The 16,734-nt window shown below is 39.4% G+C and overlaps 1 protein-coding gene across 1 annotated transcript in view; it reads left to right on the top strand.

Annotated features, from left to right (window-relative positions):
• The window catches only part of CTDSPL2 (CTD small phosphatase like 2), a 45,440-nt gene that overhangs the window by 6,460 nt on the left and 22,246 nt on the right, over positions 1–16,734 (top strand). The window contains exon 2 of the mRNA XM_074917185.1: positions 14,366–14,574. Within this exon, the coding sequence (XP_074773286.1) occupies positions 14,383–14,574 (192 nt within the window). The 5' untranslated portion in view covers positions 14,366–14,382. The remainder of the gene's footprint in view (positions 1–14,365; positions 14,575–16,734) is intronic.

Here is a 16,734-nt window from a genome sequence, read left to right as displayed (position 1 = left end):
ACAGCTGTAATGATTGGATTTAGAGTTCCTTAGTTTTGTATTGCTTAGGGACTAGAAAGTTTATTAGCACTCTTAGGAGAAAGTCTTTGAGAGCCCACTTAGAAAAATGGGCTGTGTAGATACAGTTTCAGGTGAAGAGGTGTCATGCTTAATTGTTATGCTTAATTACCCTGTTGGACTTATTTGAAGATAATTCTGGTTTGATAGGAGTCTGGTTTGTTATATACCTGCAAAATGTTTCATCATGTTCAATCTCAAAGATTAATAGTTAATGTAAAAATGTCCTGAGTCAATTAACATAATAGGGTTCCAAACCATAAAGTAGTTTAAGATTAGAAAATAAACATTTGTCATCAGTGGTCCATGCTTTCAAAATTAAAAAGTTATTTCAAGAAGATTGCTCTTCATTCTTGCTCTTTATGCATTTTCTGTCCCCTTTCAGTTTAGGTGCTGTAAGGTTAGAGGAGTAGGTGTAGCTGTTAATGTGCCATTTACTTTGTTGCTGGGAGTTTGAAAGGCTCTGTGCCTGCATTTGCAGATATTTTGTCAGAATTATTAGGGTAAAGAGCTTTTTTTGTTTGTTTGATGGTTTAATTTTATTTTTAAACTAAAGTAACTGTGCTGATAAACCTGCTGCTCTTATATCAACTTATTCAGAATGTTGTCAGTCTTCATCTCTATTGTCGAATAGTGCGATGCGATAGGAACAGACCTGTGGAATGTGTCTGTTGGTGTTGAGGACTTGATGTCCATGTTGTTTGTATTTCTGGAGGTTTTAACTCAGTCTGGTTCTGTGTCCTTTAGTGGTTGAAGTGTTATCTTCCACTTTTATTTCAGAGGACTCCAGCTGGTGTGCTCTGAGATGGCTTTGTCATGTGAACCAAAGCACTGTGAATGGGATGATGAGGAGATCAGTTTCAAAAACTCACACTAGATCCAAACTAAAAAACTGGTGCAGAATTATGATAAACAACATCTTGCCTTATGAGAAGGCAGAAGATGCCATGTCACTTTCAAAGTTTTTGTTTGTGAAAGGAGAAGCACACACAAACCGAAGAAGGGACAAATGTGATGTGAAGAGGGTTTAAAGCTTTCAGTCAACCATAACAGGATAGAAGCAAATCACGTAAAATCTGTACAGAGTTTTCTAAATGTCTGAACAGATGCTTTTTCACCTGTTACTTGAGTTCCATAGCTCAGCTCTGCTTTTTTCCCTCTGGCTAGATGGACGCTCCTCATCTGCACATTCTGCTGTATTAACTCAGTTTGCAGTAGGTGGTTGTTTAAACTCATCTGGACGGGCTTTGTTTATCCTCTGTGTTCAAAGAGAGTTTAAAAAACTAATTTCTGATTTATAACATACATAATAGTGAAAGGATGAGAGAATGATTTCCCCCCCAACACACACACACTTTAATGTGCAGGTTTTTAAATATTCCTCTGTAGGAGTTTTGATCCACTGTAGTGCTCAGGGACAAAAGGTGTTAACCATTTACCTGAATGGTGTGCTTAGCATTTTTCTTCAAACTCTATTTCAGTTATTTTATTGTCATATTGTGTCATAAATGAGGATTCTTCTTAATGAACCACAAGCACAAGCTAAATTTATCTGGTTAGTTATATGTTGTTTCTTGAGCAACAGAATTAATAAGGTCTGCTTTCCCCCAGACTCTTATTCCTTTGTGCCTTCCAGCCCTCTCGTCTCCTGTAATACCTTCAGACTATCCACAGTATTTCAGGGATCCCCACCTCCAGTCAGAGTACCTCCTGGTGCCTGAGGTGCCTCCGCTGGGTTTGCTTGCTGGCTGAGCTGGAAGCACGACGCGGGGTTCAGTCAGTGCCCTGGCTGCTCAGGAGCTGACCTTCCTTTCAGAGGGGGGCTGCGAAAGGAGACAAGGTGGAGCATGTCTGTGTGTAGCCAGAGTGGATGCAGGGTGAGGACTGAGCTTGGCCATGTCTCAGTTATTGGGGGTGCTGAAAGGGTCTCTTACCTACCTAGCTTTTACTTTTCAGAAAACTTGTAGGAACTTTGTATGTTTGAAGTTTTTCTCCCTCTGTGAAATTGGTTTGAGGTTGGTCAGTGGGCTCTGCATTTGTCAGAGGAGGACTGACAGACACACAGACAGTTACGGACAGTGCAATTGCATAAGCCTTATTTTCTCTAGAAATAAAGCTGTAAAAAAAATCAACTGTAATAGAAAAAGCTTATCAATGCTAAAGAATACAGCCCATCGAGAGTACAATAAGCAAATGAAACCCATGACATAAAATACTGTTGCTTTAAAAATTTGTGACCGGATGGTCTTTGTTAAAATAATGTGCCAGAAAATAAAAGGAAAAAATAAAACCTGGATAGTTTCAGTGCTCACACTGACACAAAGCCCCAGCCTCACGGCTGATACTGGAGCAGCTGTGGCTGTGGTTCCACAGCGTCTTAGAACAGTCTCCTGGCTGCTGCCGTCCCACGGACCAGTCAGTGATGTGGGCCAGGACCTGTCCCTTGGCCTTGAGAGCAAGTGGCATGACACAGGTTGCATCCTCCCTGCTCAGCACTCTTTCTCCAGCACAGGGTGACCTCCTCTGCCCTGCCGGTGGGGAACGGCCCTTTCCCGTGGAGTGCTTTGAGCCCTTCTTGAGTACCGTCCAGAAGCACGCTGATGCCTCAACAGTTGTGTTAAGTTATGTGGTTGTATGTGGCTGGTCATGGATCGGTGCTGTAACCCTGTGCCCTGGGCTTGCTGGTTCGCTACTACAGCTGTGCTTTCCCCTGCCAGGAGTTGTATGTTTTTATTCCACCTCTTGTTCCTATGATTCCGTGTCGAAACATTTCAGTTTACTAAGCTGGCCTAAAAATATGGCTAAGTGGAGGGTTAGCTGAGTGCCAAAGCTGCCTCGGGGAGGGTGCAGGAGGATGACGGCACTGAGATTGGCTCGGGCTGCCATGGCGCCACAGCCTGTCAGAGCAGCAAACTCTGTCGCGCGGGTGGGAGTGAGCTGTGCCGGAGAAGGGGAGGTTGGAACTCCCTGTGCCAGCTACTCAGCAAAAAACAGCGTCTTGCAACTACACGCTGAAAGGCAGCAAAGTCAAAGCTCCTTAAACTGACTTTGCAGTCGGAGAAAGCATCACTGAACTGTAGGCTGCCTTTTCTTGCCATCCTACATGCTCCCCCTTGGTCATGATACACAATAAGGGATGTAGAGGAAGGAGGTATGGAAATCAGAAAGCATTCCTTCTATTTTCATTAAAACATTTATAAATATCAAGAATACTCTTCCATGACTTTGCTGAATTGTTTCTTCAGCGCTTCTGGTGACAAGTATTGTGTGCTCTGTTGGATTTACTATATGGCACAAAGGTGACAACTGACTTTCTTCCACATATTTGTTGGGTATTTAAGTTAACTTGCATTAAGTTTGGTATTTAAGTTCCATGAAGTCTTCTCAGTATCTGGAAAATTCTTCCAAATTATAATGTAACTGCTTTGTAATGTAATAAATTAACCACTGTCAAGAAGACTTGCATTGCTCTGGAACATGGCATGGCCCTTTCTTACCCTTGGGATTCTTGGTGGGGAGGCCAGGTTTGCTCCCAACTCTGGGGAATGACTGGAAAAAATCCAACAACTGTGTAAGCTCACAGGTGGTAGCAGCACTTTTTGTTCTTGCAGGTTTCTCTGTTTTAAAATATACAGCTACAGATGTATGGGATGAAAGTGGAGATGAGTGGGTTTGAGCCGCTTTGATTCCATTCATATTTACTAGTGTAGCATATGAATCCGTGCCCCGGGATACAGATGTGCAACCTCCTTTTTCTCTGACTCGCAAAGTCTCTCTGGGTGTACTAAAATGCTAGCTGGTTTTGTATGGTTTTTCGTACGAATGTAAACGTGCACCATACAGCATCAGTAACAGTAATATTAGTAGTTCTGTAGCTCCTTCCTTTTTCTCAGACAAACTTTCCAAAGGCACTAGACAAACAGCATCTTCTCACTCAACAGAGCAAATCCTTGTTTGTTTACAGAGCCGTATCTGCTACTTTACAGCCATAAAGTTATTATTTCATTACATAAAATAGCAGAGATGTGTTCACCAAACACCTTGTGAAATAAATGAAATTTAGGGTAGAACCAAAGAAGAAAGGAAACATTATAGTGTGTATGCAGATCAGTTTTGGCTTACAAAACTTTTGTTGCTGTCTATAACTTGTGCTTATTGTACTTTATATTACTGGAATATTGACCAGAAACTTCTTGTAACTTTCCACTGCCAATGAAGTTTGTTTTTTCTTGTGGATTTTTCACCCAAAATAAAATAGGGGGGCAAAAATAATTAAATAAATTAAAATGTGTAAAATAGCCTCGTTGTGGTGGTATCAAGACAGGTCCCTGAAACTCATTTCAGTTACGTTTTTGAAACTGAATGAGATTCAAGTTCATAATGTCTCAATAATACGTTTTTAAGGTTGTATGTCAAAACATAATTTCACTCACAAATTAGTAAAGCTGTTAAAACTTTAGCACTTATTTTCATATCAGTTTTAACTTAGGTACATGCATGAATTAGCAAATTAATCTCAGAGACTGAAATTAATAAGAATGAAGTTTTCCATGCAAGAAATAGGCCAGAATGGGCTATGAAAAATTCAGGTTTAAATCAGCATGTAAGTGTAATGGAAAATGTTCAGTTTAAAATTTGTATGGACAGTGACTGATAGAAGTCTTGACTGTGATGGCATTTTCCCCATTTTTAATAACAGAGGTTTTTTTTATTTTTAAATCAGGAAAGCCAGATGTGAGAAGAACATAATAGCAGCCCCTTACAAGGTAGAGAGCACAGTTTAAACTATTTTTAAAGGTTTTGAAGCTATACAGTATGCCAAGGAAAAATGTTTTCCAGGGCAATAAGAATCATATTATCATTTAAAGAGTTTTTATCCTACAATAAAAATAGTCTGCTATTTTTAAGGGCAAAGGAGCAGCCAAAAACCTTATCTAGCCTTTTAAAAGATAGCAACCTGACAAAGGCCTGTGGAATATGTGATTGTGGTTCTGTCTGATCCCACAGGAAGATTAAGATGAAGTTGAGCAAGGTTAGGTTTTTCTGGAGCAAAATGCAGCTCTCTTGTTTGTGTAGACTTTGCAAAAATTACTAGCTTCGTGTAACAAACACAGGAGTTACTCCATGGCTTCCATAATCCAGCACAGACTTACTTGGGCTTATTAATACTCCTTTTTTTTTTTTTTCTTGGATTTTTTTTTTGTTGTTGTTAAGAAAATAACTAGTATGGATGAGATGAACAATTAAAAAAAGTAACTAATTAGGATTTTTTTGTGGTCAGGCAACATCCTGGAAGGTCTGTTCAGGAAGTGTTTAGCAACTTGTCTATACCACGGGTTGTAACAAGAGGGAGATGACTTCCAAAAATAGGCTCCCTGAGTGCCTAGCAGCATGGATTAAATGTCCAGAGAGCCTAATATGTCTAAAGACAGCTGGTCTGTTCCAGAATCTCAACAGGAACAGTGCTGGTTCTAGTGGAATTTGTTATCAGCTCGTCTGAACTCAAGCACTGCAAACTTTTTCAAAACATCTCAGCTATTGGTGAGCTTCACAGTATCTGAATATGGCTGATGTAAAATTCTTGTCTTGGCAACATCAGAGATTTTAAATAGTATCTTTCTTCGGCAGCAGATTTTGGGGTTCTGTTCTGAGATTAACTCTTGTATGATTAAGCCAGCTCTTCATTTTTCTCTGTTGGTTAGTAGTCTGACCCAAACCGAAAAGACTGAATTATTTCCAAGCGTGTACCCTCAGTCGCAAAGAGAAAAATATCTTGGCCAGGAGGGAATAAACTTTCAGTTCCAAATGCATATAGTATAATCAAAACAAAGCCTCACTAGCAAAGCAGTGGCAAAACAGTGGTGCCTAGAAATATGATTGCTGGAGCAGAAAAATAAAGTAACAGAAAATCTATTTTTTTTGTTAAGACCAGTTATAAAAAGCCGCCTTCATTCTTTGGCAAAATCTTTCTAAGAAAATGTTTCTTTAGAGGGGATACTTAAGCTTTGGGAGCATAGAACTATGTGAGCCCATGGCAGAGGTATTGAGGAATCGTGGCTAAGATGAGGGACTGAAGCCCAGGGGTTTCAAGAGTGATTTTATTTCAGACTGAAATGCCTTAGTAACCTGAAAGATGCCAAAGAGAAGAAAAAGTGCTTTCAGTCAAACAAGGAAAATTTTGCATTCTGTCTTTGATAGTTAAAATTGCTAGCTATTGTTTTGATGGAACTTTTGGTTTCTTTATACATTTATCCAGATTTCATAACCAAGCACCAACATTTGAATAGTACATACTGTGTGTTTTGCTAGTTTTATAAATCAGTGTCTCTTCATTTTGCTTTTACCTACACTATACCAGCACTACTTCCAGACTTCTTTGGATCATTGTTTCCTAGTTAATAGTTGTGTCTCTAGGAGTCAGTTGCAGAAAAACACACTTGAAGATTTGAGGAGAGTGACGAGTAATACAGTATGTTGCAAAATATGAAATACATCAGCTGGAATAACATGAAATTGCTGTAATTTTCTAGGGAAGGAGAATAAGTTGGTTAAAGAAAGGCCAAGAGTCTTTGAGGGGGAGAAGTCTCAACATCTTTGAACTAACAAAATCATTTTCTTGAAGTTTGTAAAGTGCTTTGGGGCCTGTCTGGATGAAAGACTTTATCTCCAAGTCATTTTCCTTGGCTTTGTGGTGAGTCCAGACAGGTATATCATTAAACCTGGGTTATCATTGGTCCCAGATTTCTCTCTCCCCACCAGCCGTAAACTTAACCAACTTTCTGTCCATTTCCCAGTGTCTCGGGCTTTTATGCCAGCATAGGATCTTACATTTCTTTAAAACATCACTAGCACCATGTGAATGGACATCAGCCAACATCAGCCAGCTCAGTGAACGCATCTTCTCATTGGGATGTTTCTTCATACTTGAAAACTGGTTCGCATCGCAGTGATGAAACGTGCTGCCAAACTATGACTGGTATTAGCTGTTTAAAAGGAAATTGAAGAAAATATTTGTTCTTGGTTCCTCTTTCTGCAGATCTGCCCACTGTGATCCAGCTTGTATGTCCAGAAATAGTGGAAAGAAGTGGAACACATTTTCTCAGCAGTGAGATCTGCATTATCTGAACTGGTTGATAGTGGGACACTGAACCTGACACTGGGAGCTCACAAATTCAAACCCAGGCATCAGTTGTCACGGCTGTTAAATTTGGTGACAGTTCACAGCTCTGTGTGTGTTGGTCACGTATCCATCTGTATCTACGATGTAAACAGCATGCATTGATACTCTTGCTCAAAATCTAAAAAAAAAAACCAACAAAAATTTACTGCCTTCTTGGCTTTGTGTAAAAGTGCTTCAAGAAATGCTGTGGAAGTAACATGGGAAGAATATTGTGGTTGTTAAAATCTGATGTATTCCACAACATTTTTCAGTATGCTCTGTTTTGCAGTGTGAATTTTTCATACTCACTGGTCACCAGCTCCGTGATGGCAAAAACTAATGTATGGGCACAGTTACTCTGAGAGAAGGGAACGTTTGTTGGCTTATTTCTGTCATTTGGAAGGGTGGTGTATTGTGGCAGCAGAAAAAAAAAATACTGTTAACATAGGCTGTGTCCACAATAAGAGGTTAATACAGTCTACAGCAGCAGAAGCTCTGTTGGGTAAAAAATGTTGAGGATCCCAACAAAGCTGATACAGGTTTCATCCTTTCCTCTTCTCTTACTACCTCACCTCTGAGGAGGAGCTCAGTCTCCCTCCTGCAAGCTCTCTCGCTCTGTACATCCCCTTCGGGGGTGCTGGGGAGCACACGATACTCTCCGAGACCTAGTCAGGATTTGTAACATTGCTCTGATCTGCCTGGGAAAGACCTGAGCATTACATCTGAAGGTGAGAGAAACTGATGAGATAGAAAAACAAGCAAATAAATAAATAAATCTCACTTGATGTGTTCCTGTCACTCACTAAGCTACACTCCTGAAGTGTGTTCGGTTGCCTTACTCCTCTAGAACTCTTCTGACATTCAGGCTTGGAATATCTAGTTTTTAGTGGTGGCAGCTCAGTGTTATTACTGAGTGCTGAATTGAATGTAGAAATCGTTCAACACTGTAATTTTAAATTTTCTTGTCAGTTATCTCTCCCTATTGTTAATCACTATTGTTCTTTTACCATCTTAAACTTTTTCCTGTATCAGAAAGCCTCAAACCCTGTAATTAGATGTGCCTTGCCTAATTTTTCTTTTAATAGTTTTGGGAAAAATAGATAAAACAGTAATACCATATGTGGTGGGAAAATAAATCATCCCTAACTGAAAATTTCAGGGAGGTATGCTCTTATTTAGAAATATGAGTCATTCTCAGGAAGTTCTTTCCTGTAGGTACCCTGTACCTGTGCCATGGAATAACAACAGTGTTTACAGGGTAGTGAGCCTCACAACTTAGTGTGTGGGGACTCAGGAAAAGGGGAATTTATCATACCTGTAGTTTGTTCAGCTGCTGCTTTGTAATAGCTCCTTCATTTCTTATTTTCTTGTCTCACAAATTGTTTCATGAGAATTTCGTTTAGCCCCTCTTTGCCATATATTTCTCTTTTGAAGAATGAGGTTTTTCTTTTTTTTTGTTTTTCTTTTTTCCTCACACTTCCTGGGTTTATTATAAATGTAGAAGGAATTCAAGAAAGAAGGGGTTTTTGAGAATTTAAAATATGACATGTATATAGTGCAGAAACATGCCTCGAGTCTTTAAATGTTCACTATATTTGTTGTTAATGTGTTTAGTTGACTTTGGGTTCATGATATTGTGGTAATACTTCAGTATCAACTTTTTGTGATGAGAAGGAATTACACTATTCCACAGAGAGAGGATTTTGAGTTGCAAGCTCCTGAAAGAGAATCTGCTGAAAAGAGCATTAAGTACAGAAACTGCTTGGGATTGTTCAGTGTAATCCCCCACGCAAGTGCCTGTGCGGTGGTTCAGCTCTGCTCTTAGCGCACCTCCCTGGCAGAGCCCTGCCCGAGCGTGGCTGGTACCGGCTTTCTGAGTCAGTCAGTCAGGCTCTTCGCCTGTTGGCACGCTGTGGTGAGGTCCGAATTGTACGTGTTTGAGGAAGGAAATTCACCTGCATGTTTAGACTTGATTATTTTGACTGAGAGACTTAAGTAGTCTGGTTTATGCTTGTTTCAGAAAAGAAACACAAATACAATTCAAGTAAAAACTGTCCAGTGCCAAATGTATCAAGCATTAAGAAAGCAAACTTCTGTCATTGAGAGGATTGTAGGTAACTGTTGCTAAGTCCATTAGAGATATTTATAACCCCAGGCTTGATACCCAGGATGTGAAATGAGCCAAAGAGCTCTCCAGCAAGAGTGTACAGATGAGTTGAATGATTCCTTGCTGGATAAATACATACTCGCCACTGACAAACATTAAATTGGTTCATCTTTTGTCTGCCTAGTATTTGTTTCAGTTCTAAAAAAATCAGGCAACTTGTAGTATAGCAAATGTTAAGAAATATTTCATTCACAAATTGGAATTTCACTAGTGTCAGTCTTCTTTGAGTGTTTTACAATTTTGTCTAATTCCTTTTACACACATTTGTTTTTAGTATAGTCTTGTTTAATTCCTACTCAGGAAATGGCAGTCATCTTAGATTTCTCACCAGAATATTTTAAAAAACTGCTGTTCTATAAAGTCACATTGTAGGATGTTTTCCAGTTTTTCAAAATGTGTAAGTAACATTTTAATGAATGTGCTTTACATCTTTGAATATATTAAATCCCATTATGTTTTAGTGTTCATTTACTTAATTCCTAATTCCCCATGGTAAATGGTTATCTGTTGTCAGTCAAAAACTTGAATTAGTTCAGTGTAACTCTATTCTTAACCTTTCAGAGTTTTTTGAACTAGGTAAATGAGAATTAAGACTCTCACTTGTGTATATGTTTATATACTCAACGTAAATGTTTTAGGAGTCCTGACTATTTCAGTTCTGTGCAGTATGCCCTTTCCAGAGAGTTCATAGCACAGGTGGTTGAAAATTGGTTTCTGTAATTGGGTTAATGTGAGACTGCAGTTATGAGTGGCAGAAACCCATTACTGTCTAGAAGAGGCTTAACAGCAGCAGTGCTCAGGCCCCAGCTTTGGTGTCTGGGTTAGGGCATCCTCCTCTTGTGCTCTGCAGGGGCATCTGGGCAGGCCAGATCGATGGGCGGAGTCCAACTCTATGAGGTTCAGCAAGGCTGAGTGCTGGGTCCAAGCACCTGGGTCACAACCCCACAGCAGCGCTGCAGGCCTGGGGGAGAACAGCTGGAAAGCTGCCCCTGGGAAAGGGCCTGAGAGGGGTGGTCAGCAGCCAGCTGAGTATGAGCCAGCAGTGTGCCCAGGTGGCCAAGAAGGCTAACAGCATCCTGGCTTGTATCAGCAATAGCATGGCCAGCAGGACTAGGGCAGGGATTGTCCCCCTGTACTGGGCACTGGCAAGGCCACACCTTGAATACCAGGTTCAGTTTTGGGCAAGACAGATATTGAGGGGCTGGAGTGCATCCAGAGAACAAGGAAGCTGGTGCAGGGTCTGGAGCACAAGTCCTGTGAGGGGCGCCTGAGGGAACTGGGAGGGTTTAGCCTGGAGAAAAGGAGGCTGAGGGGAGAACTCACTGCCCTCTACAACTACCTGATTGGAGCGAGGTGGGGTCGGTCTCTTTTCGTCAGTAACAAGTGATAGGACAAGAGAAAATGGCCCCAAGTTGCGCCCAGGGACATTCAGATTGGATATTAGGAGAAATTTCTTCACCAAAAGGGTTGTCAAGCTCTGGAATGGGCTGCCCAGGGAAGGGGTGGAGTCACCATCCTGGGAGGTATCTAAAAGACCCGTGGACGTGGTGCACAGGGATGTCAGTTAGTGGTGGAGCTTGCAGTGTGAGGTTTATGGTTGGACTTGATGACCATAAGGGTCTTTTCTGGCCTCAGTGATTCTGTGATGGAATGCGCAGATGTCACAGATCAGGGAACTCTTGGTGGGACTGCCTGCGCTCCTCACCCCTTGCTGGGCTCTTGGCTTCACGTGTACGCTGCCCACCTGTTTGCCCCAAGACATCAGGGCCTCTCTGAACCCTGTGCTCTCTCACAGCCAGTGCTCTGGGAGCCGAGCCTCCAGGGACTTCTAGCATCCCTCCGTCCGCCTTCAGACCTCTGGCCTACTCGGCTCTCCAAAATACTCCATCTCAGCTGCATGATGTCTGGCTGAATTGCTCCTAAGGTGTGCTGCATGTTCTCCAGCACCTGCTCTGTTGTGTTACTTGGATGCCCACTGCCCCTTTATAAAGTGATTTAACTGGCATAAAAAGTAATTTTTTTCTCCCCCTGATAGCTCAGTGAGCTAGCCTGGTCCCTGAGGAGGAGACAAACTACAAAATCAGTGTGGGGAAGATGTGAGGAGGGAGCAGGAGCAAGCCACTAGGTTCCCTCATGTCATCCTACTATATCTTGAAGTACCTCTGAGAAGTTTGCTCTGATGATTACAGATTCTTGCACCCTTTTTACTATATCTCTCTGATTTTACCCCCTTTTATTACTTCTCAGCTTCCCAGCATAAACATGTTTCCTGTACCCAAGTGACCATCATGGGTATAGGCTCTGTTCCTGTGCCTGGCTTCCAGGGCTTCCTGGCAGGAAGGACTGCAAACAAAAATCCATTCAACCTGTGGAACACAAAAAAAGTGTGGTTAGTCAAAAGCTGGTGTGTCAGAGGCGTGCAGGAGCCCAGCATGCTGGGACTGTCGATGCCCCTTTGAAACTGATGGCAGCTGGGGTGGCTGGAGTGTTTCTGACTTGGCACTCCTCTGCTTGCTTCTCTGTCCTGGAGATTCTGTCTGGGATCTAATATGTGTTTCATTGCAATCTACAGATGGAAGACTTCACAGAGTTGTAATTCAACCAAATTAATTCTAAACAGGTTGATAATGCTGCTAATAAAATTCCCTTCTCAAAGCGTGGAAGGACTAGAGCTCCTTGGAGAGTTTTAAGAATATTTTTCACATGGCAAGGCAGTGTTGTTTTTCTTTAACTTCATTCCAACAAATTGCTAACTATTTAACTTGAAACACTGATATATTTAAACTATTTGGTTTAAAAGTTTAATGGCCATTTTCTATCTCAGGCTGTATTTCCTGCTAGGGTTGTGAATTAGTTCATCTCCCATATACAAGAACACTGAGAAACCTTAAATGTAGTTGTTCTTTTTTCAGCCGCCTAGGATAATATGATTTTGCTAAGTGATGCTAACTTAAAATACATAATTTAATCCACATAATATTGATAAAAAATAATCCTTTCTTCAATATTTCTGAAGTGAAAATACATGTTTTAAGGTATCTTTGGACCATCCTGTCCACTGATGTTTGATAATTTCTTCAATTTTATAATTAGGTCCTCCTGATTTGTACAGACATACAATAGGAGCATATGTCTATGTTGTGGATCCTTCCCACTATAAATCATGCCCAAAAAATTAATCTTACAGCAGTTTGTAAGAAAGAAATGTCGAGATGTAAGTTCTGATAACAGGCATATTTATTTTACATCTTTGTATAAGAATGTTATTTTTATCTTTTTATTTTTCTAGTGGCAAGGAGTAGGAACAGAAAATTGGATAAAATCTTTGGGGATTTTTTTTTCATTATTTCTCTGCATTACTTTTTTCCACATACAGTAGATTCTTTTAAATGAAATGCAAATTTTATTGCAAATATTAATAACAAAAGGATACTCTCATGGACTCGGAGTTTTAATGCTTCTGCTACTAGAGGGTGCAAGATTATAAGGAACCAGTTTTTATAAATTTAGGCTATGGTTTCTGTTGTTTTCCCTTATACCTCACATATCAGTCCCCTTTTGCTGTAGTTCCTTCAGTTATTTAAGAATCTTGACCTGTCCTTTTCCCATCTGCTAACAGTTGTTGTATGGAAAATACTGGACATGTGTGTATGACAAAAGAAATTCTGTGTTTGCCCTCAGTTAAAACTAATTGTAACTAAAATATGTCACTCCTGACAGTAGCAATTGTGTACTTTCTTTGCTAAGTCTTCTAAAAATAGTGTCAGCAGTTATGCTATTCTTCATTAGCTGGAACACCTTTCATTTGAGATTGAGATTTATCTGACTGCAAACAAATGCAACTGTGTACAGTTTTTGACAAATACTATCACTGTGTTTCTGTGTCCATGAATCATACCAGTGCCACCATTGCCTCTTCCTCAACAAGACAGCTCTTCTGACATTGCTTCTCTTTTAAATACTGTAGGTTATGCTGTCCATTCAGCAACCAGATACATGCTAAATGAACTTCAGAAAATCAGATACTGCTTCCTATCATGATAAGCATATGCTTTTCTTTTTAAAAAAAGCTTTTTGTCATGACTTCAGCTTGGAAATGCATTTAAACTTTCTTACCAGTATTTCTGTGCATTACTACTCAGATGGATTTCTTGCTACTTCTTTTTTTCTGCTCCTGATCCAGTATACGCATAATTTTAAGCACATGATTAGTCCCATTCAAATCAACACATGGACGAGCTCCAGTCAGCTGAAGAAGGCATATCCCTCTGTCCAGAAAGCAGTTACATTTATGCACAAATCTGACTATACCAGCATTCCAATTGGAGGTTGGAGATAAATGGGCCACATTCCCTGGAATGAGCTTTTACTCTGCTTTAATAAATGTTGCCCTTGCATGAGTCTTCCTGTGGTCTAATCTTATTCCCAAATACAGCTGTATTGAAGATCAATCTCGGGTTCCTTTGCTGAGCTGCTATATCCTCACCCATACTGAATGCATAGTCTCATTTATGATTTCTTCTTCTGTGAACACTTGACACGAATTTAGATTTATGCCTCATCTCAAATTTAATGTAGAGACTTAAAATGAAGTATTGTGAGGAACACAGAGCTGGAAAGGACTGCCTAGATCACTGAGTCTAGGCATTTGATGCTGAAGACACCAGGCACTGTACAATCCTTGTCATCTTAAAAGCAGGTAGATTTTTTGTTCCTACTACTCGGATTGGAGGATTATGCAAAACCCTCATTGATCTAATGGTTAGATGTATCCATACCCAGATTATATGTATTTGTTCTTCTGCCAATGTTATGCTTTAACTTAAATAGCTCTTCTCTTTGATTTAAATTGAGCCATATATATGGATGTAAAAGCTCAATGCATCAGAACACTGTCAGTGTTATATAATTTTTTGAAATCATGATCTGAAGCTTAATACATTTCTTCAATGACTAAGTATTCTTGTTTTTTCCTTTTATAGCTTTACATGTGGTACACATGAAAATGAGGCTGAGAACGCGGAAAGCTTCTCAGCAATCGAATCAAATTCACACACAACGTGCTTTGAGGGCAAAGAGGAAACATTCAGAAGTGGAGGAGAGCTTACCTGTTGGTGGAGGAAAACCACAGAAAAATGAAACTGGCTTGTTGTCTTCAATCAAAAAGTTTATTAAAGGAAGCACACCCAAGGTACAACATCAGTGGGTTTCTTCTTTTGTTTTTTAATTGGGTCATATTCAGTTAAATTTGATTTAAAACCATCTCTATTAAGTGTAATAAATAAATGCATAACATTTTGGAAGCAAAACGTTTCTATGAAGAATTGGAAGGCAAGAAGTGCCTGTGATAGTCATGTCAGGTAACATATTAAAAAAGAAAAGCAGACTTTCAAACCTTAGAGGAGTCAATTGTGGGCATATTTAAGACAATCCAGTAAATCACAGGGTTTATTACCTAGGTATTTCTTTGTGAAAATGTTGCCTAATAAATTCAGTAGATTTTTAATTTCTGTTCTAAGGGTTCCTTGAATTTGGGAATTAACAGTAGTGGTAACTAAGAAAAGCAAGTCTGTAAGCATTAATTTGCTGACTGTTTTTAGCATTTCTATCAGAATTGTTTAGGAGCCCATCAATCAATAAAGGTCAACCTCACAAATTCAACTATTGTGAAATTGATACAACTACTCAGTGTATTAGCGCAGTGAATGCTGCCCCCGCTTAGTGAATCAAATTCAGACATTGTCAGGGCTAAACCACTAAATCTCATCTGTCTTAAGCCAGACAGAGATGTGAACTTGATTAATCTTCACATGTTAAAACCTGTTGCATGTATCTTTTGAGGGTGAATTATATAAATATAGATAAAAAATACTTTGATAGGCTGAATGCAACCTTGCAATTGCTTAAAAAACCTCTGGGATTTTTTTCTTTATAAAAGGAGGCCAGTTAAAAAAATAACAAAGCTTCATTTGGTCCCAGCAGTCCAGATATTGACATTATAGCTGTACATTTTAAAAAAGAGAAGCCAAGAAGTCATAACTAAATTAAAATGTATCCCAGATTAACTATATGATAAATAAAAACATGATAGAAATTCAGAAGTATTTTCTGGGTTTTGAACTAAGTGTTGAAATGATAATTTTGTAACAAGCTGAAGTTGAAATAATTTTAAAGTAACGGTATATTCTTAAATTGTAAAAAATATAGTGAAATATTTCATGACGTGCTAATTACCTATCATAGAAACGTTGAGGTACCAACAGAAATATTTCAGTAGAAGTAAACGGTTAAGTCTGCTTACATTTTGTTTTTCATTAAACCAGGATAATTAATCTGTTTTACATTCAGCATCTATATTGTAGCTCAGTAGTGCAACATTTTGGCTGCAAAAGCACTGCAACAAAATGCTGAAATCTAAGCAAAACATTTTACATTGGAATTTTAAGATAAGGGAAGAATGCCTGGTTTCCCTTTCCTTTGTCTCTAAGGTTTTGTTAACTTTCTCTCTTCTCCTCTTCTCTTCCTCTCCCAAATCTCTGGATTACATTTCATTCTTCTTTTTCTTGACAGGTTTTTTAATATAAAATGTCCACATTTTTCTTCTTCTTCCTTTCATGTCCTCTCCTGTGCCTGTAGCGGGACTTGGAGTGGTTCCAGTGGCATTAGCATGGCATGATATTGATACTGCCGGGCTACCTTCCAAAGCGCTAATGACTTAACAAAGTAGACTTGTGGCTGCCATGGAAACATTATAACTCTTTGAGATAGTGCATGTGTACAACTTGCATAGTAGTTCGTTTATGGGTATGCTAAAATCTAAATCACCACTGAGGTTATGTGGATTTACAGCAATAAATGTCTTCATAACAAGGATTATCTTGACAATTTTGGTGATAGTCATAGGTCATTTATCTGGTACTGTAAATATGTCTGATTAGAAATGCTCCTTAAACAAACAAAACCTGAAAAAACCTTACAGCTATTTAGTAGAGAATCCAGAGAGTAAAATGTGGCTCTTCAAATGTGGATGGTGGTAGGTCTCGTGTCGAGGAATTTTGCTAACTCACAGCCCTGTGCAAGTCAGCTGTAGTATGGAGTGAACAATGGTGTTTCTCATTTACAAAATTATAAATCTGATATACCAGAAAAACTGATACGTGTATGTGTACAGGAAGTACTGTTAAAATTTTTAAATGTTAACATCAGAAATATTGTAGAACTTGCTATTGCAAGTTTCTCTAAACTGGTTTGGTTTGGGGAGTTCTAGTGCTGCCAGGAATGGCATCGATTTTGAATGTGTTGTCATTACTTCTGTTCTTGTTTTGGGCTGTTCCTCAATGGCTTCTGAAAA

This window comes from Athene noctua, chromosome 13 (assembly GCF_965140245.1).
Source record: "Athene noctua chromosome 13, bAthNoc1.hap1.1, whole genome shotgun sequence".
NCBI lineage: Eukaryota > Metazoa > Chordata > Aves > Strigiformes > Strigidae > Athene > Athene noctua.
The sequence above is the reverse complement of the archived record's forward strand: the minus strand, read 5'-3'. Positions and strand labels throughout refer to the sequence as shown.